The 25,588-nt window shown below is 41.8% G+C and overlaps 1 protein-coding gene across 1 annotated transcript in view; it reads right to left on the reverse strand.

Annotated features, from left to right (window-relative positions):
- Positions 1-3,088: 3,088 nt before the first annotated feature.
- Positions 3,089-25,588, reverse strand: part of FKBP2 (FKBP prolyl isomerase 2) — a 30,136-nt gene continuing 7,636 nt past the window's right edge. The window contains exons 3-6 of the mRNA XM_073658515.1: positions 17,641-17,753; positions 5,456-5,502; positions 5,336-5,371; positions 3,089-3,245 (exon numbers count right to left, since the gene is read on the reverse strand). Coding sequence (XP_073514616.1) covers positions 3,184-3,245; positions 5,336-5,371; positions 5,456-5,502; positions 17,641-17,753 — 258 coding nt within the window. The 3' untranslated portion in view covers positions 3,089-3,183. The remainder of the gene's footprint in view (positions 3,246-5,335; positions 5,372-5,455; positions 5,503-17,640; positions 17,754-25,588) is intronic.

The following is a 25,588-nucleotide window of genomic DNA, read 5'->3' on the forward strand; positions in this document are numbered from 1 at the left end:
GACGGTGTCCGATCTGACTGCTCCGTATTTACCATGGCCGGTTTCTCTCTCACTATTCATCTTCACAACAAACCTGATCTATTCTTTCTCGTCTCTCTCGAGAGACCAATTGCCTGGTGACGGTGCCCAGGGGAGCTGCCAAAAATGATGCATTGCAAATATAAAGGGTGACAGTTACTCAAGTGTTGACTAGATGGCACATTAACTATTTGTGCTTTTCGGAGCATTAAAGTGCAAAAAGTTCACTAAAGTGCATCAAATAGGCATGTCTGTACAACTCCGTATATATTGTTTTTAGACTAGTGTAATTTTAGAACCGCATTGTCTAGTGTTCAATTTGTAAAGTGTAAGGGTAAATGGGGGTCTGAAGAGCTGATTCCCTTTAAATGTAGACGTTAGAACTACATTAGATGCACTACATTCAGTGTCTCAAGCTCTGATACATTTGGTTGAACTAACTTTTCATACCACTTCTTGGTTTTGCCTACTTTAGACACATTTTGATGTCTAAGCCACAGGGCTGTGGAGTCGGAGGCGGTGTCCATTTTAGAGGAGTCAAAGCCGGTATAAAATGGACCGACTCAGAGTCCTAAAATATATACTAAATTGGGTACAGTAGTTCAATGCAGGATGTGCTCGAAATGTTTCCATAAGAATTTGGGAAAGTTATTAAATGTCTGTCCTATTCCTGATCTAAGGGTCTAGACTTTTAGTTGATGAATCTGTGCTACAGTAAATTTATCACTTAATCATGAGCCGTGTATGAGGGAGTCGTGGAGTCAGAGGCATGGAAATTGAGGAGTCGGAGGTTTGGCTTACTGACTCCACAGCCCTGCTAAGCCACGACTCTTGTCTTACCACGCACAAAGAAAAAAAAAAAAAAAAAAAAATTATATATATAATATATATATATAGTAAAACACATGAACACATTCATCTGCAGGAGTCTCTAAAAGGGAATCTAATCCGTAAGATAAACCTTCCCAGTTCCCGCTCCTCATACATGGGCACGCAGGTCTTTAAAAGTTAAATCCATTGATATCATTATACTTTCAATCTGTTGCTGCGTTCCAGAGAAATCAGTATTTGAATTGACATGCAAATTAGACATTAAGTGCTTTAGGGTAGATCTTACTGACAGATTCCCTTTTAAGAGGTTGTCCACTACTGTAACACATTGCCGGCACTCCCGAATGGTTCCCAGTGTCCCTCTATGCAGGGACACTGACATTCTCACCACCCCGGCAGCGTCTTCATGCTCCTCTGCTTCCTTCTGCTATGCATGCCGCACAGCCTTCCAGCGGCGTGCCTAATGTACACTTGCTCCCTGCTCTTAAAAGGGGCAGCGCGCATACCGGCAAAAATGCAAATAGCTGGGAGGCATCTTGTATAAAAGGCACACTCCCCAATAAGAAGGTGCCTGAGAAACCCCTGTAGTTTTCCTATATTTGAGTGTGCAACTGTATATTGCCAGATCCCCGTCCTTAGTCAGTTAGTTATTTCCTTATCCTTTACCATCCCGTAGTCCTGTGTAGTGTGTACGTGACGGCGGTACCTGAGCCCTGAAGCCGCATCGGCGGTACCTGATCCTGTTTCCGAGACCTGTGTATCTGAACGAGAACCTATTCCCGAATTCCAAATTGTCCGGACTGTATCAGTCTCCGAATCCTGCTCGTCAGTGACTCCAGTTCCGTGTCCCCGTTCAGCGAACCAGACCCTTGGGGTTGGCTGCGGCAGTACTGGGAATTGCCTAGGAGTGGTACCTGGCGGATACCTGCAGCTCAAGTCTAACTCCACCTTCAGGAGCTTCAGTGAACACCAGGTAACCACTTAGCTACACCCCTCCTAGGTAAGCCCAGCACCGTAAAACACAGTGGGTTCACAAGCCATCTTCGGGCGTGACAACTACTATACCATTGATGACCTATACTTAGGATAGGTCATCAATGCCTGAGCGGCCAGGGTCAGACAGCCCCGATGATCAGCTGTTTTTGGTGTCGGCAGCCATAACTGCTCAATTACGGAGTTGCTCAGTCTTCTGATAGAAGCCGCGGCTGGGTACAGCTCATCCGCCTCCAATTCAAATCAATAGGAGGTGTATGTGTAGTACCCAGCCGTGGCCACTATCATAAGGCGGAGCAGCAATGGCCGTCGCCGATAACAGCTGATCGGCAGGGGTGCCGGGTGTCAGACCCCAACCAATCAGACATTGATGACCTATCCTGAGGCTAGGTCATCAATGCTAAAGAAGTGGACAACCTCTTTAAGGCAATTTTCTATAAATGTGAAGTGACTAGATGGGAAATTAGAAAATACTGTGATACTATAAAGTAACCTGCAGCAAAATTTAGGAATAGGGTCCTGTAGCTGCTAAAAAAAAAAGACTTTAAGTAGTCACTAAGATCCTGAATTCCAAGAGACATCTACATGGTGGAAACAACTGTTCTACAAGAAAAGGCAGGCAACAGCTATCCTTTTATATGCCAAAAGACCAGTCCAGATATATTAAAAAGCATCAGACTGGCAGTGACAAAGCCTAAAATCCCTCATCCTGTCTCATTTTTTTTAATGCTTCATACCCTAGAATTCACATTTGGGAATTTTGCACAGTAGGGAGGACCACAACATTGGCCTTTCTAGCAATCAAAAATATCTAGCAGATTTAGGACCATGAGACAGAACTACTGTTTTTTCCCCTGACCACAACACACCTTCTCCCCACTATGAACCCCCCACCCACCCAAGAAAAGGCCCGTTTAAACGTGCAGATAATTGCCAAGCAAGCAAAATGCTCATTCATGAAGTGACTACATGAAGTAGATACCAAGAGCGATAGACCAGGGAAGAGTGACTAAAGCACAGTGTTTGTTTAATAAAAAACAAAACAAAAGCAGGTGGAAGTAGAACACCCCTCGAGGCTGGAGAAAGGCTGATCAAAGTTTTCTTCATTCAGATTAGTGACATTAGTGCAGAAATGTCTGCTCTGAAGTCCCCTTGATCACTACGTAATGTCACATATGACAGTTTTGTTGTTGTTTTTTTTTGGATCCTGACTTAACACCAAGAAGAAGAAATAACGAGGCGGAAATTGTGTGTTTGTGTTTATTGAGCATTTTGTGAGACGCCACTTTCCGCCACAAAACGGACCCCAAACATAGAAACAAGCTTGTCCCGTATCCTCCTCTACAAATCCGATCTCCTTTCGATCTTTAGCAGTTCCACCTCGAAGATCAGAGTGGCTCCTCCTGGAACAGAAGGACAGACATTAGCGCCCATTCTCTCATTCAGCAGCAGTACTTGGCATGTCCTTAAAGCAACAAAATAACGCTTCTATTCTACAGTTTGGCCAGGAATTGGTCAGTTTTCATTTTTTTTTCCACTGCAACACTTCGTTTACTCCAATTTTTACTCCTGTAAGGGTGAATGTAGGGTGGTGGAAAAGCTTCGGCATTGGGGCATCGCTTCACTTTCTATGCAGTAAAATGGGCTCATCCGTTAGAACCTGACTGCTCAGGTTGGTTCAACAGACTTTTGAGTGTCCTGCCGCTACCCCAAAACTAGGCAGTGTTTAATTAGTGTAATCTGATGTACAATAAAAATAAAATAGTATCATACCCCATTAGCAAGAAAAATCTCAGTACTTTTATGCCCCACAAAAAAGATAAATGAGTGATACCTTTATTGGCAACACAGAAAAGTTATATGTGCAAGCTTTTGGAGCACAGAGGCCCCTACATCAGGTAGGTTGCTCCATTTGTCACTCTATTTCCAGTCCTGTGCCGATATAGGACCAAAGCCAGTGCATTAATGGGGCTGGCTGACTGTTAATGGCTAAGCCAAACCCTTTCTCTTTCACTAAATTAGTGAAGAGGGGACAATCTTACCTACTGCAGTAAGCAAATAGAAAGCCCCCTCTTTAAAAGACAAGTCCAGAGATACCTATACATGGCCAGTCCGTTCTTTTGTTATAAAGAAATCCGTGTTTGAATTGATATGCAAATGAGGCTGAAGAGCTAGGATAGATCTAAAGCATCTGTCACTCCAGCTCTATTTCCCACCCTGCAACGCCTCCACGTGTCTGGCTGACTGCCTCTACGCTGTGTGGCTTCAGACGAAGCAGTCAGTCAAGCAGGGGGAGACGGCACTGGGTGGGGTATAGAGCCGGAGTGACGGAGGTGTCAGCTCTAACATAGTCCTTAAATCTCATTTGCATATCAATTCAAAAGCTGATTTCTCAGTAACAGAGGTAACAGACCGGCCATGTAAAGGTATTGCTGGACTTGTCTTTGAAAGAGCTACATGTGTATAAAAAATAGTTTGGGGTGTAAGATCCTGTTGACAGATTCCAATTAAAAAGTATGAAGTCTATATTAATTGATATGGTTTGTTTATCTAGTTAGGGCTTAGGGCATATTCACATGTGCTGTTTTGTGACTTATTCGCTGTGATTATACCAAAATCTGGTGTAAAAAAACAAACAAAAAACACAATACTGTTATATATACCCTAGAGATTAAGTGCTGAAGACCCCCATACACATCAGTGGATTCGGGTGACTTTCATCTAATGTCAGTAGGACTGGCCGACCCTCTGAGGTGTATAGGGGCCTCCTGACAGATAATGTTGGGGATAAGAAAGACCAGGCAGTATGACTTTCAAAGCCCCTTCCATCCATTTATTTTCTCGGTAGATGTTGCTTTCTTATCCTCCCAGTTGAATACACACGAATGGAGAGATGACGGTCTGCAAACGGGGTCAGCTTAAAGGGGGAACTAATCATCAAAACATTCCCTATTGTTTAAATCAAGTTTTTGTGTTATGTAATTTTTTTGGCAATTTTTTTTCCCATAAAATGACCAGTATTAAAAAAAAAAAAATAAATTCAAAATTAGTAATTTTTCCACTTCTTAGATTGACCCATGGGGCTATTTTAGACTCATACATTGGAATAGTTTTCAGCAGGCTCCTTATCATCACAGACAGGATTACACTGACAGGTAACACCTCTAAGCAGCTGATAATATAGGATCCACCAATCACAATAGGCGATGTCACAGCTGACCTTCTCCCCCCTCCCTTCATAATCACTTACAAAAGATAGGGTCAGTGTCTGTTCATTGTGACTAATGTACATGTGGATTTTGTGAAACACCGGGATGTTAAGAGTCTAAAAAAAAGTACTGGTGTTAAAATTGCAAAAAAAAAAAAAAAAAAGCGTTTAACAAAAAAACTGGAGGTCAGTTTCTGATGATGGCTTCCCTTTCAGGTCCTGTGAAATACATAAAATCCATGTAAAATACAAATACTGTAAAATGTAAAGTGGGGTGCATCTTACCTGGAATTTTTGGGGGTGCTCCCCTATCTCCATATCCTAAGAAAACAAAAATATGTATATTTTATTTACACTGTAAAATTAGCAATATCCCATCTCCTGCCCCGTAGCCGTGATCCTCACCCAATTCTGAAGGAATAACCAGCTTCCTTTTCTCTCCCTCACACATTCTGGAAAATAAAAAGGTGACACAAACACTTCATTTTCGCTTCGTACATATTTGCACAGAATTTTTTTTTCCATTCCTAACTAAAAAGTTAGACTTTCTAAGTCTTGGTTCTTTGGGATGTCAGTTGGAATTCCTGATAAAACTGTATTTCGAAGGGAATGCCAACTTGAATGAGGCCAACGGAGCCCTACAAATACTGTATGGTCTCTATTCTGGCAGTAGTCGTCATTTTCAGATAACAGTTTTTCGGGGATTCTGATGAAAACACCATCATAGCCTTGTATAAATGTGAACCCAGCCTAAATAGCCTTCAATACAAAATTTCCATCATTTTGCGGTTTTAGCATGTCCAAGTCCTTTATCTGAGTGATATGCAAGTTCAAAAGAGCTCACTTTTCCCTCTGCTCCGTCCCCTCATTCTTAGGGCGCAGTCAGACGGCCATATAAAATCCAAGAATTTTCAAAGATTATGGAGAGCGATTTTTATATATCAAAAACTTTCCTACTCCTTGCAACGTTAATCACGGACGTCACACAGATCCTACACTGATGCCATCCATGTGCTGTCTGATTTTCACGGACCCATAGGCTTGTGCGCGTCATTTTGATCTGTGACCAAAATAGTGTTTTGGTTTTTTTTGTGGATATGGTCCTTTAAAAAAGACAAAAAACCACACAGATGTGAACAGCTTTGTAGACTATAATGGGTGCATGCAGGGCCGGCTCCAGGTTTTTCTGGGCCCCGGGCGAAAGAGTCTCAGTGGGCCCCTTTAACACATACCACGATTCATGATGCACAGATACGGCGGAGAAAGAAATAAATAAATTATATATATATATATAACACATGGCCCAGCCTGCCCCCTCATCCTTCACATACGCAGACATATGCACACGCACACACGGTACGCAGACATATGCGTGCGCACACACGGTACGCAGACATATGCACGCACACACACGGTACGCAGACATATGCACGCACACACACGGTACGCAGACATATGCGTGCGCACACACGGTACGCAGACATATGCGCGCACACACACGGTACGCAGACATATGCGCGCGCACACACGGTACGCAGACATATGCGCGCGCACACACGGTACGCAGACATATGTACACATACAGACATACACATAGATAAAACAGACAAATATATATACACAGTCATATACACTGACATTCACATACATGCACACACACAGACCCATTACTAATATTTTTAATATGGGGATTGGGGAAGCCTCACTCACCTGTCCCCGGTCCAGTGTCCTGTCCAGCAGCTCCTCGGGTATGGGGCAGTGCAGGGCCCCCGGCGTGTCACAGACTTCATGGCCCTGGAACATCAGAGGGGCCCACTTCCGGTCGGGTCCGGGCCCCTCCCGCCCATCTGTGCAGGACCTCCGCTCCGACGGTGTTTGATTGCCGGCACTCCCCCAGACATGGCCGCGCGCTGTGCGGCTGTGTCTGCTAGTAATGACGCGGCAGGAGCGACACACAAGCACAATTAAAGGTGCAGTGCCATCTATCCTGCCGTGTCATTACTAGCAGACACAGCTGGACAGCGCGCGGCCATGTCTGGGGGAAGTGCCGGCAATCAAGCAGCGCCTGCGTCCCTGAACAGGTGCCGAGGAAGCGGCCAGGGCCCCGACAGTGAGTGGGCGGGTGGGTGTGTGGGCCCGGCCCCGACAGTGAGTGGGCGGGTGGGTGTATGGGCCCGGCCCCGACAGTAAGTGGGCGGGTGGGTGTGTGGGCCCGGGCCCCGACAGTGAGTGGACGGGTGGGTGTGTGGGCCCGGGCCCCGACAGTGAGTGGGCGGCTGGGCCCCTCTGATTTTCCAGGGCCCCGGCACTTGCCCGGGTACTGACGCCGGCCCTGGGTGCATGTTCTATACAAGAAAAACGGAGATGGAACATGTATGTGATTCACGGATGTCTAAACGAGGACTAATGGGAAAACACAAACCCCTAAATATCGGTATTTTTCCCATGAAACCTTCAAGCATAAAAAAAAAATAAGAAAAAAAAATTTGAAATTCAACTTCTCCTAAACCCGTTCTTGATAAACAGCTTCTGATGGCCAGCTGCGGTCAGCACAGATTAATATAATAAAGTCAGGCCCAAACGTCTGATATTTATGGAAGGACAACCAGCAAAATGAGGAATCCATCATCCGCCCATCAAATAAGAAAGAGGGAATTTATGCCTTGGCCTCGGCTTCTGTGCTGAGCAGACAAGAGGCTTCCATGAGCGAGTCCGCGTCAGCGCAGGTGACAGCTCAGACCACGGGCAGGGAGAGCAGACTGCACGGGCAGGGCACAGAGCGCACAGACAGAAATTAGCCGGCTTATAACAGAAGGCATGGAAAATTGGAAGCCAGAGAAATGGGAGAGGAGACGGGTGCTAATTAAATAGGATTTGGGATCTGCCCACCTCCCATAGAGAGGAGACGGGAGCACGGGCACGCAGACAGGCAAATTAATGCATATTACTTCTCGTTTGCCACAGTAGATAATACATATTAATCACTGCTGGATTTATTATTTCTACAGCAGCTTCGCAACACAGAATAATAATAAAAAAAATTAAAGACCAAGTATAGCAAAACCACATAGTGGTTAAAGGGCTTTATACAGTGCGGTGCAGCCATGGCGGTGACGTCAGCCGAGCCGTAAAGGTTAGAGGGACAGATCATTAGAGCTGTATATATATACGTGACCCCCCTCCACCCCGTCATATACCCCCAGGTATCAGATGGCAGATTTTGGAGCTCATTTCTGACTCTGTAATGTCGCCAGGAACAAAGATCCATACAGATCACTGAGTAAGAGGTGACAAGAGCGCTCCCTGCTGGTGGAAATAAAGAATGCAGCTTACACTTAAAATGTTTCTTTGTACTGTGTTATCCTGTAGATAGTTATTAAAACGTTAAGCATTTTCTATACATTTTATATTCACTATCTAGTGATTGTACTGCACCAGTAACATAGGTTGATAGTTCAGAGTGTTACGTAGATGTAACCATTATTTAATGATGCAATCTATTTTTTTTATTACCTGCCTGGTACAAAAAACTAAAATTTGTGGTAAAAGACTACTACGGGTGGTTTTCATTTAAAAGAAAGATTTAGGGTCCGCAAAAAAAAAAAAAAGTGTCTTTTTAATTTCTAGAAACAGTGCCACCCTTGTACACAGGTAGCATCTGGTATTGCAGACTCCCATATCTTTTTTTTTTTTTTTATAAGGGCATCAATCTGTATTAAGGGTGAGACTACAAGTGGAGGGCTAAGGGTATGTTCACATGTTGGGCTTTTTTTTTCTGAACCAAAAACCATAGTGACGGCAGGACAAAACACTGCGTTTTATATGTATGGGTTTTTTTACAGTGTTTTTGGCCCGTTCATTTGAAAAGGGTGTTAAGAAGTGCAGTAACGCTGAAAGAATTTCAGAACTTAAACTCAGCAGAACTTAAAATATAAGCGCAGGAAAAAAAAAAATGCAGCGTGTGCATGGGATGTCACAAAAAAAAAAAAAAAACAACTAACTGCACATGGAAGGCATCAAAGTGCTGCCTCGTTTTTACTGATTAATTGTTAGAGACACTTTGCAAAAAAAAAGTTAGTTTTTTTTGCATACAAAAATAATAGATGCCACACTGATGGCAAAAATGGACACACTGGCCAAAAATGAATGGAAATTGGTAAAAAAAAAAAAAACTAAAAAAAAAACTTCCAGGTGAGGTTTCCTAGACTGGAGAGTATCTCTAAATCCAAAGAAGCCCAGAGTTTAAGTCCCTCACCATACATCAAATGCTTCCTGCTGGAAGAAAAGTAGCAGCGGCCTTGCATCCATCATTGTCGGAATTTATTTACCTGTGATCTTCCTTATTTCCCCTCTCAGTAAGGAAACATGTGTTCAGTGATTCCACAAAGGAAGATTAGGTGTAAAGGAATAAGGCTTTTCTAACCCGAAGTGGACCCAATCCAAGGAGATGTGATACATGTAGATTTATCTGCAGATATTGCTAGATTTTTTTTTTCTTTTAATAGCACAGAAACTGGGTCTAGGGGCATTTCCAGACATTGCGGCAATGATGGTTAAAACCGCAATAAATAAAAAAACACACATGACTTCCAATGCCACTGCAGTTTTTATACAAAAAAATGTAAAAGAAACGTGTTCCAACTGTAAAAATTGCAACCACAGCAAAATCAGGGGCATTTTTTTCTCCGATCTTAGGGTATGTCCATGTGGAATCTTTGAATCTCTGCTTTGAAAATTCAGCAAAGTTTTTGAAAGATTTTTACATTTAAAGGAGGATTTAGAGTTTCCGTTCAGTTTCTGCTCCTAAAACTCAGTGTGCACATAGTTAAACATTGCAGTTAGGACTATTCCCTGAGGATCCGGAGTAAGGCCTAATTCACACGTCCATATTTCAAACATACAAGACATGGAGGCCATCCGAGTGCTGAACATTTTCAGGACATAAATATTCATTTAAATCTTGGAGTTTGATCCAACTCATTGCGCAAACTCAGAAATCAGACATAAGGACTTGTGAAATGAGCCGTAGGATACAAAGCAGAAATTGGTACACAATAGAAAAGAAAACCTTTTTACTGTTTTTTTGCCATGAAAAAAATAAAAAACCTGAACATGTGAATCAAGCTTTGTAGCCTATAATATAGCTGGATTTCTACTGCAAACTGATAACGATGTGTGCACAGATACTACCGGAAAGTTATGTACACACAGTCTTTTTGCAGAGTTTTTGGAGCAGTAATTCAACTTTTTTTTTTAGATTTGGAGACTTTTCACTGAGTTTCTTCTCAAAAAACTGCTCAAAAAACTGCCCAAGGGTAGAAAGTTTTCTTTCAATCCATGAAAAATGGTCTGATGACTCGCATCAGTTTTTCTCGAACGTGGAGGGGGAAAAACAAAACAAAAATGTTTCGCCACCTTCTGTGTCATGTCTGATTTGGACTGTTTTATCCAAGGGGAAAAAAACTCATCACAACCCTATTGAATACCATGGGTATGAGTGCAATCATTGAAAGCCATGGATAACACTCGTCCGATATAATCGGTCGGGTGCTTGAGACCTAAGAGGGTGCGCTCAAGACCTAAGGGGGTGCGCTCTCGCTACATCTTTTTTCCAACAGTCAAAAACATCCTTTTTCAAACAGAAGAGTCTTCAGGAAATTCTCCTTTTCCCTGGAGTTTTGTAAGGCTGACACATCGTTTGCTAGCATTATTTTATATTTTATGATTTCCTGAGTGTTTTTTTCAGATTTTAACAACTTTTCCTGGACACTTGATACCCATAAAAAACCCTCAAAATAAATTTATTTATTTATTTTTTTACTGCAAAAAAGCACAAAGCAATCCCGGGTCCTTGCAGGAAAACGTCTGAAGACTGTACACGGTAATTCTTTTAAATGCTCGGCGGCTTTTGAAAGCCTGAACCTGAGACTCAGGGACAGTAAAACAAAGTCAGACCAAATCCACGGGCGCACGTACGGGAGGATGGCGGCAGGCGTTACGCTTTCAGCTCTAACGTTAGAGACAGACCCCGACATAATGGAGATATAATTATCATTCATCAGCGACTTCATTAGCATTAAGAACAGACTAATGTCAGCTGTAATGAGGTGCACCTGCCGTCTGTACACCCCATCACCAGGCACTGAACGCGCCGTCCTGTGCTGCGCTAAGCCACTTGTCATAGATGTATTGGTGACAGCCATTATATAGCAGACACAACATTACATTATGGGATGTCTGTGATTGAGCCCCGCGGTGCAGATACTCTACACCAGACGCATTCTTCATTTTCCCTTCTTCCGAGTCAGCACTAAGTGATCAGTAACTGCTCGCAGACTTATATTCCGGCTACACAGGGCTAATTTATTTCACCCCTGTCTTCATCCCCTTCCAACCTCCGACTGCTCTTCCTGGCAGTCAATCACATTCTCATCCTTCTCAGGGTCAGTCCACACTTGTGAACGCTTTCACCACACTTTGCTGCTGTGCAATTAGTTTGGCTGCAATGTATAAAAGTTTCAAAACTTTGCAATAGTATAACTTGTCTCGGTGCCCCCCCCCAAAAGAATAATTTAAAGACTTTTCTGACTTAATAATCTCATAAATGAGGAAGAAAAAAAAAATAGATTGGAAACACCATTTGTTCTATACTCAAGTAATTCCTGGGCTCTGTGCACACAGCTGTCAGCATCAGCGTTATAGGCTCTCGCTCGCTCTAGCAATTGGTTTGGCCGATCCAACATTTATTACCTATCCCATGAATAGGGAAGAAGTAGGATTATTCAGAATACTGTGGAGGGGTAAGATCGTTTCCTCACAATCGAGTGGACTCTGCATTGTTAAAAATCTGCAGATATTTTCTGCATGGAAAATGACTTGCGGAACGGTGTCCATTCTTTATGTGGTTTCAGGATGAAATATGCCCCAAATTCTGCACATAACATACAAGGATTGGAGATACGATGCAGGAAGGATTGCACCAATTATGTGATGCAGGAACTGTTCACATGTCTGATTTTTCGCAGAAAGAACAGTCCATGCAAAATCGGGGAGACATGTCCAATATTGATCTGACTGTCAGATCAAACTTGGCAATGCAAGTCTATGGCTCAATTAAAAAATAATAATAAATTGGACAGCATTCCAAGTGCCATCAGATTTTCATGTACTAGTTGATAAGCAAAAGGAGAGAGAGAGAGAGAGAGAGAGAGAGAGAGAGAGAGAGAGAGAGAGAGAGAGAGAGAGAGAGAGAGAGAGAGAGAGAGAGAGAGAGAGAGAGAGAGAGAGAGAGAGAGAGAGAGAGAGACTGACTTTCTTTACCCCACATATGAGGGAAAAAAAAAATGATGAAATTCAGAATAAATTCTGATGAAACATGATGCGTTTTTCTCGCATGTGAAAGAAACTGACGTCTGAATGAGACCTTGGAGTGAATTTTTACCTATAAATATATCTTACAAACTAAGAGAGGATTCATCTTTTTAGCAGATTCCACTAGATCCACTAACCCCTATGTGCTGCGGTTCAGAATGGAGTGTCAATATTGAGTAGGGCCAGACAGTGCTGTTGTATATAATGAAAAAAAACAAAAAAACACAACAGCATTTTAATGATGTACACTGTCTTTTTTTCAGTTACTGCATGAAAAAGTGTTAAAGAAAATGAACACATCCTCTGCAAAGGAGTTGTATGGCTTTAGACTACAAGTCTGCAGTCATTCTAAGTGACGGTCACGTACCAACTAGACGTTCACAGCCTCGCTCAATGCAATCGTGTTCAGTGAAGCCGGACACGTCTAGTCGGAATGTGGCCGGAAGTGTACAAATCACACCAACCGGTGACAGACAATCCTCACCATGCATGTTAAGGATTCACAAGTCACACAGAGTGACTGCAGACTTGTAGTCTAAGGACAGAATCTATTTAACATGCTTTTTGCAGCAAAAAAACACCAAGAAGCTTGAGGAAAAAACAGAGTTTTCTTGAAGTGTCTTCTGCTTCAAAAACTCAATGGGAACGCCGGCGTCCAAAATACACACCCTTAGACAGTTCATCCTTTTGACTACTTGACCCAAATGTATTAAGCCAAATCAATCAATGTGGTGACTCCGCAAAACAACATGAAGTCAGAAAACACACCGCAGAGAACTGCATGCAGCTTAGATGGTATCAGGACTATGCCTCCGGCCGTACCCGAATTCTGGGAGCAGGCCTCAGACAGAGCTTGCATTTCCTTTGTATCTCACCCTGCGGGTGTCGTGCACCATCCAGCAACCTGCTACGTAGACAATACTCTGTACACGCAGTTTGCAAGTTGCATCAGAGGCCGGCATCCAGATGGTAACTATATCTATACCGTGCACAGAAGTAGCACGGGCGGTCACCCTCATGACTTTTGCAATTCGTGTTCATAACACTACTCAGTAATCAATAGCAAACAGAAAAAAAAAAATAAAAAACGTATAAATTGTAGATCTGCAGTGCAATACTAATTTGTGAATGTCTTGTTTGCATTTGTTACTATGAGGATTTTACGCAAGGCTTGTCGTAGACGGCCAAGGCAAAGCTATGTGGATAGGAATGCGGCACAAGTCAGGTGAGGCCGACAGGAGATGTAAACACACGCTGGTATCTTTGGGTTATGCTCGCTTCTGTTTAATATATTTGACACGATTGTTACTTTCTAAGGAGCCTATAGTCAAAACCACTGATAAGCGAGTGCAGACATTACACTCGCTGTGCCAAGATCAGATGTGCAAAAGTAGAAAAGACCTGGGCCGACTATCCGACAAGTAGTGGAAGAAAAACTGAAAACCTCTGCATTACAACAGCAGCAGCTTGGTTTTAACTGGCGATATTGTAACTCCTAATTTTCCGTATGGTCGCACTGCAGGGGGCATTTATTTTCAGAAGAGCAGCTTAAAAAAAAAAAAAAAAAAAAAAAAAAAAAAAGGGAGGGCAACAATCACCAACAAGAGGGATTGGATTTAAAAGAACAGGAGTGCGGCTCTCGGCTAGAAGCTGCAGAAGCAATTCTCAGCCTGTGGGGGGTCAGCTTGCTGGAAGAGAGCAAGAGCAAAAAGAGAAAGACAGGACAAACAAAGAGAAAGACAGGACAAACAAAGAGAAAGACAGGACAAACAAAGAGAAAGACAGGACAAACAAAGAGAAAGACAGGACAAACAAAGAGAAAGACAGGACAAACAAAGAGAAAGACAGGACAAACAAAGAGAAAGACAGGACAAAAAGAAAGAGGAAAAAAGAAAGAGAGGAAAAAAGAAAGAGGAAAAAAGAAAGAGGAAAAAAGAAAGAGGAAAAAAGAAAGAGGAAAAAAGAAAGAGGAAAAAAAGAAAGAGAGGAAAAAAGAAAGAGGAAAAAAAGAAAGAGGAAAAAAGAAAGAGGAAAAAAGAATAAAAAAAAAGAGAAAAGAACAAAAAGAGAAAGAAAAAGAACAAGAGAACAAGAAAAAAACAAGAAGAAAAAGAAAAACTAAAAAAGGAATGGAAAGAAAGAAAAGTGGATAGAGTAGATTTTTGATTTTGTGCCTTTGTTATTTTTTTTTATCCTTCTTTTGCTCCTTTGCCTTTTTTTACCCTTTGCCCTTTTTTAACCAGAGCATGTTTTTTTTTGCAGGACGAGTGGTAGTTTTGAATGACACACAATCACTTTACCACATAATGCACTGAAAAATGGGAACAGAAAAAAATATCAAAGCAGTTGCTTCTACTAGATACTGCAATGCTTGAATAACTGCGGTACATAGTATAAATAATGATTTCCCAAAATAGGTCACCTATGGCTGGGCTTCATATGTATTAAGATGACAGCGATGGGGGGACTTCAGTAGGACCAGAGATGCAATGACCCATCAGGATCCCACGATCACGTCAAGGGAGAAGTCGATGGGTGCCAGGACAGACACCCCGAAACAATGGCGTCACTTAGTTGGATACTAGTCGGAGAGGAGGGTCCCCGGCGGCTTCTCCCTGCCATCTGTCATGGATTGACAGGTCTCTTCCTACACGCACAGGTAGGCAGAGATCTGACAATCCAGGGCAGCGGGAGGGGAGAAGCCGCCAGGGACCATCCTGTCCCGCTAGTCACCCGAGCGGCTCGGTCCCCAGCGGCTCTTAAAGTAGGTTTTTCGCCTACAAGCCGCAGCTTTTCAGAATCAAACATTCCTGGCTGATTTCATACAGCCCGTGCCGGATACATGCTGCCCCTGGATCGGCAGCATGTATCCGCTTGTCATAAATGTCACTTTTTTGGCATACGGTAAAAAACAAAATACAAAAAACAATGGTGGAATTGTAGGGATTTATTTTTTTTACTAGCATTTCACCCCATTTGGAATTTATTTTCCCTGTTTTCAACGCATTAGTTGCAAAAAAAATTCCAGCAAAAAGGCAAGCCCTCATACGGCTATGTTGACTGAAAACCAAAGCTTTGGATAATAGAAGAAAGGCAGGAAAAAAAATGGAAGCGCAATAACAAAAAAATATCCATATCCTTAAAGGGAATCTGTCTCTTGGTTCAGCATAATGCAGAGATAGAGACCATGATTCCAGTGATGTGCCCCCTACGGAGCTGCTTGCTGTAGTTTTGATAATCTCCAATGCAGTCCTCTATATTCATGAGCTCTGTATAACCCCTCCCCCATCACTAATTGGTAGTTTTCTGCCTATGCAGAGTGTACATAGAAAGGTGTCAATCAGTGGTGTGAGCAGGGTTATACACAGCTCAGCATTCAAATCCGTAGCAGATAAAAAAGAGGGGTTTTATCAAAGCTTCAGCAAGCTGCCCAGTAAGTGACACATAGCTGGAATCAGGGTCTCTGCCCCTACTACATCAGAAGAGATAGCAAAAACCTGGTGACAAGGAGGAAATGACATTACAGGAGACCTGTCTGAGTCGGGCTCCCCTCTAATGGGTGGTGCCAAGTATTCAGCCTATGGGGCCGTGACAATAAATGCAGCATTTCTCCTTCCATCTGACATCTCTTCAGTACAGCTGATAAAATGCAGTCTCTCCTCAGATCCTTGTCAAATAAAGGGAGGCAGAAGATGTCAGAACAACCATGTATAAAGCTGCAATAAGATGCGGCCTGCTACCAGATCAGACACCTGCGGCTCTGCACTGGCCTAAATGATTAATGCTGCTGAACAACATAGTGAGGTGCTAGCCCTCAGGGCACTGCCAGGGACTGCATCGCTGCCAGGCCGGAGTAGGAATGAATAGGGCGAATATGAAAACCTACACCGAAAAATGATAAATTAACTAAGAATGGGGTCAGTCAGGTTTCCGCATTATTGCCTGCAAGAATAGAGCTCCAGACTGCCCTATTGCTCCTGCAAGAATAGAGCTCCAGACTGCCCTATTGCTCCTGCAAGAATAGAGCTCCAGACTGCCCTATTGCTCCTGCAAGAATAGAGCTCCAGACTGCCCTATTGCTCCTGCAAGAATAGAGCTCCAGACTGCCCTATTGCTCCTGCAAGAATAGAGCTCCAGACTGCCCTATTGCTCCTGCAAGAATAGAGCTCCAGACTGCCCTATTGCTCCTGCCAATAAATATAAGGGCAGGTCTTGCCATACCTATCCTTTAGGGTTTTCTTACTTATCCTTTAGTTAGGCCTCATTCAGACATTGTTTTTTTCATCAGTGTTGTGGATCAGGTTATCATTGTGTTTTCTCATAAACAAAATATAAAAAAAATTGCAAAGCTGTCAATCACTGACAACACTCCGATGGCATTTGTGCGCTGTCCATGATTTTCATTGCTCCCTTAGACTTGCACGGACAATTTTGTACCATTACTCGGATCAAAATCGGACAAGAGTCTGTGATTCACAGACATATGAATGGCTCTATAGACTAATGGATAGAACACCTACATGAAAAAAAAAACAGCTGTCTGAATGAGGTCTTACCGTTGGAGCGAGTCAAAGGGTATTCCCATCTCGAAGATCCTATCCCAAAATAGATTAGGTGTAATAATAATAATATTAGCAAATAATTCCAATTAGAAATGTAGTATAGTTCTTCTGATTCACTTTGTCTGTTTCCTCATGTGCAGGGCATTGCAGTAGCTTAGGTATCCATGGTTACAACCACTACCAACTAACTAACTGTCATATGAATGGTTGTAACCATGGATACCTAAGCTACTGCGATGCCCTGCACATGAGGAAACAGACAAAGTGAATCAGAAGAACTATACTACATTTCTAATTGGAGGTATTTGCTAATATTATTATTAAAATTACTACATCTTGGAAATGGGAATACCACTTTAAGCGTTTAATTTTCACGAAGAGCGATCGCGTGTTAATCACAGCCCATACATCTAAACTCTAATTGGGGCGCTTTTTTTTTTTCTTTTTATCCTAAATAAAAGAAAAAACATCAGTATGCCAAGTGTTTTATGTGGTTTTTTTTTCCCACTGGGCCATGGATTTGCATCAGAAAGTTAGATCAAAAGTTACCCAACCGGTCGGCCGCAATAGAGATCTGGGGTCAATGTGAACTGAGCTTCGTTGACTTTTCATTATTGCCAAAATGTATTTAATTTCTAAGCATCAGAGAGGACGTACCCTAGTAAACCTTGGTCCCAGCCCTTGATGACCTGTCCAGCGCCCAGTGTGAAGGTGAAGGGTTGATTTCTGGGTATGCTGCTATCAAACTCTGTACCGTCCTCCAACTTTCCCTGCAAGAAAGAGAGAAAAAGCTTACAAGATATCAGCAGTATTCCTGCAGATTTAGGAGATTTCAAGTAGCCCAATAAAAGATGATCTGACCAATTAGGAAAAATTTCGTAGACTGCTTACAGAAGACAATGCCCATAATAAATATTGTATTGAACATGCATTTTTTTTTTCATCCAGCTTTTAAAATTCCCACCATTAATTACCCATAGTTTCCAAATGCTAATTAATGCCAAGCAGTGTAAATCGTCAGATAATCCACAGCAACAGCCGTGATCACAGACAACATACACTCTGGCTGTTTAACCCTGGCAGGCATAATAAAACTGCAATGCAGAAATTATTGCATGGTCAGGTTCCCTAGTAGGACAAGAGGAAAAGTATACAATAATACCTTGACTAAAGAGTGCATCTACTTAGGAATTTTCTGAGATACAAAGAGCAGTCGATTTATTGTTTTATGATGCGAGCCAAGAGCAAGCATAGCACAATCACCACATGGTTATCCTGCCGGGCAAGCATCTCTGTCTTTGCAGTTGCCCTCTTGACTTTTTCTTGTGAATCATTCTCCTAGGGTAGACTATTTTGAGTACTGCATGCATTTGACATGGGACAATGGTTATTTTTTGCTCTAGGCTTTTGCTATTTTTTCTGTGGCAGTACTGTATGTTATTTCACATGTGCATCAAGGTACAGCATACTGCAATATTATGTGCACTCTTTGAAGTGTCGGCTTTAGGGGTCAATATTTGCTATATTTATATGTAAAGGTGATTAAGTGAAGCTACGTAAAAAAAGCACAATAGTTTATTACACATTAAACTGTTTTACTGTGTTTGTTATTGATAAAAGTTAAATTTTCTCATTTAAAAACACTTAAAAAAAAATTGGTGTGGTTTTTGGGGGGGCTGAACAGATTAATAGCATTTCAATTAATTTTTAATTTGATACAAGAGCAAATTGAGTAAAGATATTACTGTGTATTAACAAAAAAAGAAAATCATAAAATATTATATACCGTACATTATAAAAATATCCTCTTACTAAATGCTTATGTGCAAAAAATATATATAAAATATATTAATAATTAGTAATGATACACAAAAAAGTAGACAGTTGTATTGCTAACAACCTGCACTATAAAACAATTGTCTTGTGTTTGTCCTGCTGGAGCAACGCTAATACAAACACATAACCACTCACCGACCGCACTGACGGTATATATTTGTGTTTCCAGCAATCCCGACAGATCTACTTTTTATATGGCTGACCTTTGCATGCCGATTTTTTTTTCATTTTTCAATATTGTAAAATGTTTTTCTTGTTGATGAATGCTGGAAAGGTCATAACTCGAGGGAGAGATGTTGGTTGCTGCCGAGCTCAGGAAAGGTAATGGTGATCCTTTATCGGTACGGTCATAAAATGTGACTATTTGAGGAAGAAGATCCAACCTCTCGGAGCTTGGGGAAAACATTTTTTTTAAGTGTTTTCAGACCCGATTTATCAAAATTGGAGTCAGTCTTGATAAAAATCAGCCATTTTTAACAGGCTAGGTTTTATGTGAACAGCTGTAGAACAGGTGAGAGGCTGTTCACCATATCTCCACCCCAGGGTGTGGCTTGAAAATAGATAGCCTTTTGAATCATGGGTAACTGGAGAGGCTAGCTCCAGAGAGAGGAGCTTGTGTTTGTATCACCTGAACAGTGTTGTTGTGCTAAACCCAGAGCGGCCGGATTCCCGTGGACGTATGGACTATGCTGTACCGTTATTTTTGTTTTGCCATTATGCCAGAAGGGCAGTGTTTGATTTGATGAACTTTATGTTGGTTTATGTCATTTTTTAATAAACCAACAAAATATTTAAAGAGACAGTGTTCCTGAATCTACCTCCATGTGCGGCCAAGAGAGCCGATCTACCGCAACTGCTTTTTGGCATGAATTATGATGAATTTTCTGGCCGAGCTCGGTAATGGCCCCTCCCGGCGGAGGTCTGGTTTGCTCACCTTTTAAAAACTGGTATGATCTGGCCTAGAGCGACGTAAAAGTACGGAAAGTCTCCAAATGTTTGAACAATTGCAAGTTGCCGTGAATTTTGCATAATTTCAATAAAAAAAAAAAAACCCTAAAGTGACGAATTGGAATATAAATTGGTGTACTTGCGGTATCTAGGCGCATGTTCACACTGGCCACTGAACAGACAAAACCCCAAGATAAAGCCATAATAAGCAAATACCCTGCAGTAAATAAACAGCAATAGTGCATGAAAATAATAAAAATAAAATATATGGTGCTTAGTTAACAGAAATTTGATTAAAAAAAGAAGAAGTATAGCCACGTCATGGTGACCTGGCTGAGACCCAATTTTTGCATAACTGCAAGTTGCCGAAAATTTTGCATAATTTCAAACAGTTTTACGATGGAAGCTGATGAATTGAGGCCTCCATGCTCTTTTGATCAGCTTTTTATTGCATTTACGCCTTTTTTTTTTCTATCAAATTAGTATTAACCAAATATCCTATGTTATTTACATGTACTATTACTATTTACTTACTGCAGCGTATTTGCTCATTTTGTTTTTATTCTAGGTTGCATTTGTTAACAGCCAGTGTGAATGTACGCCTACAGATTGCACTTACACCAACATGTGTTTCAGCTCATTTCTTTGTTTCTGCTTTAGTTTTTTTTTTTCCAAATTCAAGTTTTTTATTTTTGTGTTGAAAAAGTACAAGAAAATACAATATACATAGTAAAAGGGGTAGCGTAACTATAAATCTATGCATAACTACAGTACATTGGGAGGTACAGGGAGGGCTTTCCATCAATATCCAGATCAAGCATGTATTTTTCCATATGAAAGATAGAGAGAGAGGGAGCGGACCACGGCAGACCACCAATCAATAGAGTGCGATTATGATCATTGTTGTGCCGACATCACGGGTAACTTTAGTTGGGGGCTAGATGGTAGGCGTCAGAGTTTTGGAAATCCATCCAATCCCTCCAAATCACACAGTATCTATCAACATCAGCCGGTGAGATGCCAATCAGATGCTCCATCCTATTAAGGAGGGAGATCTCCGCAAACCATTCCTCTCTGCTTTTCCAGTGTCGTGGAATGACATTCTTAGCCGCCTGTATTAGGTAGCCTATTGATGACCTTTTATAACTACGTTTACTTATTGGTAACATTGATAAGAGGAGGGCTTCTGGCGTATTAGGGATAGTCAAACCAGTTATTTTCTCAATCATGGGAACCACCTCTGCCCAATATGCATTTATTATAGGGCACCCCCACCATATGTGTGACATTGTCCCTTCCCCCTCCCCACATTTCCAACATCAGTCTGAGACCACTGGGTACCATCTATGAAGCACTGCTGGTACCCGGTACCATCTAGAGATAATTTTGAAGGAGGTTTCCTGAGCTTTGGACCCTATTGAGGTTTTATGTGTTAGGAAGAAACATTTATCCCATTGTGAGTCAGAGAAGGACTTCCCCAGTTCCCTTTCCCATGCACCGCAGAATCCTGGCCTATTGTCAGCTACCTGGGCAATGAGGAGATTATACAGTAGGGAGATGGAGTGTGTAGGGGGCGACAATGATGGGCACAATTTTTCAAAGTTTGTGAGATCTCTATGAAGATGTGTGCGCTTCTTCACAGTTGAATAGAAGTGTTGTAACTGGCTATATTCAAAATTAGCCTTCGGGGAAGTGGCTCTTCCCTGTAACAAGTCATTGAGGGGGAGCAGCGAAGTGTTGGAGATGACATGAGAAAAGAATATCGGATGGGATTTGTTCGAACCGAGAAATCTATTTGCAGATAGTCCTGGTGGGAAATCTGGATTATTTGAAATCGGGAGCAAGGGGCCCTGGGGGTCGATTAAGGTTAAGCTTTTTTTATGGGATCTCAAAGCCAAAACAGTGGCATAAGTACTATATGACATGTGGCCAAGAGAGGGGACAGTTAAATGGGCGCACCATGGGAGAGTGGTAAGAGCTTTAGGACAAATGGATTGAGCTATTTTGACCCATAATTTCCCCTCCGAATGATGGAAGAAGTCCAGGATTCTAGCGTGTACTGCGGCCATGTAATACCTTCTACAATCCGGAAGGCTAAGGCCCCCCTTTTGTTTGTGTCTGATCAGAACGTCTCCCCTAATGCGTGGACGCCCACTTGCCCAGATAAATCTGCAAAAGCTACTGCGCAGTTTTTTCCAAAAATTTGAGGGAATTACGCTTTAGTTTTTTTTTTTTTTTTACTTTGTACATACTGGAACGTGGCTTCCCCCTTTTTGGGCTGCGTATTTAGCTTTCCTGGCAGGTGTTTAAACAGTCAGGTTGGGGGTCTCGCTCTGCCCCCGTCTGCATTGAGGTCTACTACAAGGAGTTAGGGTCCATCCTCATTGGGTCACCTTGTCGTGGTGGGCTGGCTTTTTCGATCAAAATAGTGTTACCCAAGTCCCCTATGTTATTTACATGTTCTATTATTTACTTACTGCAGGGTATGTGCTTATTTTGTTTTTTACCCTAGGTTCTTTTCATCTGTTAGTCTGAAGAGTGAAAAGGGCATCTGCTTCTATGGCAATTCCGCAATACACAAGCATCAATAAAGTTTACGCTGTCCCTAGCCGATCTGTGTCTGATCTTCATCATAGAAATTAGCCTATCGCTTCTCTAGAGACATTCATTACACACAAGGAAGGAACGCCGCATATATTTCTGATGGAACGAACAGATTTGAAACACAAAATTACATGGTCATTGACCGACTGTCACAATCAATGACTGTTTCCAATTAGTTAAATAAAAAAAAAAAGAAAGAAAAAGGTTAGTAGTATTACACAAATGAGATCAGGTTTAGGCTTCTGTGATTATGGATTAGAGATAGTGTTTGTACAGGAGGAAATTACATACATATACAATCCACAATTTAACTTGCATGCTTGGTGCATTTCTGCACGTTTTTGGCCTCTCTCTAACACATGGGTCGGTGACACCAGTGTGTTGTGTATGAACCCCACGTTTGTTTGTTTTTTTCCTTTATGCTGAATGAATTTTAATTACATACTGGATCGTACTTTAGTTGCAAAATTCAACAAAATTTGATTTTTGTCCAATTTTTGCTCATAAACGCTGCAAAATTGCAGTAAGGTGGGGTGTATAAATTTGATTTTTTTATATATGGAATATAAGGCATATCGTAAAATAAAAAAAAATTAGATTTTGGCAGCAAAAAGCAGTTTGGAGTGCAATTTATAGTTATAAGGACAAACTTGCAGAACTCTTCTCTTAAAGGGGTTATTCTGAAATCCATAATTTTTTTTTAACTCCTTGCGGTCTAATACCGGCTCATAAGTAAGTGCCCCTCTACAATACAAGAGCACCCTGACTCCGTCTGAATCATTATAGTCAATGACCCCATCAGCACATAAGCTGATTGCTGTTTTATGGGGGCTTCGGATGCAAGCGCCAACCAAGTCACTGAATGTATGTGAATGTACCTAACCCTAACCATGATTTCTGATTCTCCCTGGCTAATTCCTTACATCTTTTACTGGCTCCAGCTCCTCCATATTTGTGGATATCTGCTCAGAGTCAAGTGGGCGGTCCTTCAGTGCTGCCCATGTGACCACTGTAAACTACATTTCCCACAGGCACCTGCTTCTTCTCCAGACTCCTGCTCTCCCCAAACGCACAGATAGGGTAATATTAAAGGAAACCCGTCACCTCCAAATATGTAAATAGTGTCGGTATGTATAAAACTAACTTTTATCCTCTCAGTCAGCTCAAAATAAAATATCACTCTTGTCTATCACCAGCACCCTGTGTAAATGTTTCTAACTGTCTGCCCTTCAATTCTGTCTGTATATCCCCTAGATTTCCTCTCCTGGCTCCAAAACCTGTTTGTGTTGCCCATAGCAACCAATCACAGCAAAGCTTTCATTTTACCAGAGCTGTTTAAAAAATGAAAGCTGAGCTCTGATTGGTTGCTTTTGACAACAAAGCTAGTTTCTCCTTCAGACAGTAGAGATAAAGGCCCGGTTGTATTTATAGGCAGGAGGCGGCCATTATATCACACACATGGACGGAAATATTCACATTTTTCTGAGAAAAAACATTCTCGTCTGCCACGTCTGCTCTGGTTCTGCTTGGTGTGTCACACGGCCGAGCAGCGCAGTCAGCGAGGAGCAGGGCTGTGCCTCACAATGCCAATGTCCACCCTGTGCAGTGAGGACGGTGCAATCACACGCTGTTTCATTACAATGTAAGAAAAAGATACCAATATAGAAGAAGAGCAGGTGTCTACTGAGCATGTGCGACCTGTCATGAAAGCACCACAGGACGTATCCACGGGCAACCAGGGAGGCAAAAGCCTCTGATGCGCGTGTTCTCAGGGGGGCGACATCCGGAGCAGCGAGCAGATTTGGAAATTGATCGCATTTTACTACTTTCATTATTTTAGGATTTATATAATAGGAATAACCATTTAAGACCACAAGCTCTTGCCGTGAATTCTGCACACCTCGGCCTATTAGTATTACTGGTTGTGTGCGAGCCTTTGCTTGAAAGTGAGGTTTAAGGGCAAATGTAAGACTTAAAAGGGTATTCCCATATCCAAGATCATATCCTAATATGTATTAGGTGTAATAATAATATTAGCAAATACCTCCAATTAGAAATGTAATTTAGTTCTTCTGATTCGCTATGTCGCTTACCCCATATGCATGGCATTTCAGTAGCGTAGAAATCCATGGTTACGACCACTCATATAGTGACAGTTAGTTGTTAGTGGTCGTAACCATGGATACCTAAGCTACTGCAATACCCAGTACATGGGGTAAGCGACATAGCAAATCAGAAGAACTATACTACATTTCTAATTGGGAGATATTTGCTAATATTATTATTACTACACCTACTACATATTGGGATAGTGTCTTGGAGATGGGAATGCACTGTGTGCAGAAATCACTCTGAGCAATGTTCTGCCGCACTGAATGCACTTGGGGAAATCATCAAGGTCCACTGCTGACCAATGACGTCCCAGATGTGCTCGATGGAAGACAAGTCTGGAGATGCTGAAGACCATGATAGCAAGTTTAGACCACACAGCTAAAGCTGTAAGTGCGGGGATTTCTGGGAGTGGCGCTCATACCAGATACTAAATAAATCAAGATATTTTGAAAGTGTTGTTTCCAGTTAGTCATCATCAGTAACAGATCTACCCATCCTGTGATTTCTATAATTCCATGACTCTTCCTTCTTGGTGTTACAATTTCAGTGTTGGGGGGTGTAAATAAAGTGCTGTGGTGTACACTCACCTTTCATGGTGTATTACCTCCGTATTTGATACAAGCATTTTTTTTCGGATTGTAATCGGCCATACAAGCCAATCAGTCCGTGGGAAAAAAAAAAAAAAGGACTGCACTCAATTCAATTCAATTTTCACGGACCGACAGAATGGAGATAAACATGTTTTCCCCATCCTCTTCACATCCGAGAAAATCAGAACCAACACTGGTTCACTTTAGGTACAAGTACCTACCAAGGTATTCAAGCAAGAAGACGCTTCAGGAAATCGCCAGCAAAGTTTTTCCTAAAGTGTTTGATGTACAAGTGCATCTCACTAAATTAGAATATCATCAAAAAAGTTAATTTATTTCAGTTCTTCAATACAAAAAGTGAAACTCATATTATATAGAGTCATTACACACAGAGTGATCTATTTCAAGCGTTTATTTCTGTTAATGTTGATTATGGCTTACAACCAATGAAAACACAAAGGTCATTATCTCAGTAAATTTAAATAATTAACAAAAAACACCTGCAAAGGCTTCCT

Source organism: Phyllobates terribilis, unplaced genomic scaffold (assembly GCF_046119375.1).
Source record: "Phyllobates terribilis strain yellow unplaced genomic scaffold, ASM4611937v1 Scaffold_13__5_contigs__length_258822181, whole genome shotgun sequence".
Classification (NCBI taxonomy): Eukaryota; Metazoa; Chordata; class Amphibia; order Anura; family Dendrobatidae; genus Phyllobates; species Phyllobates terribilis.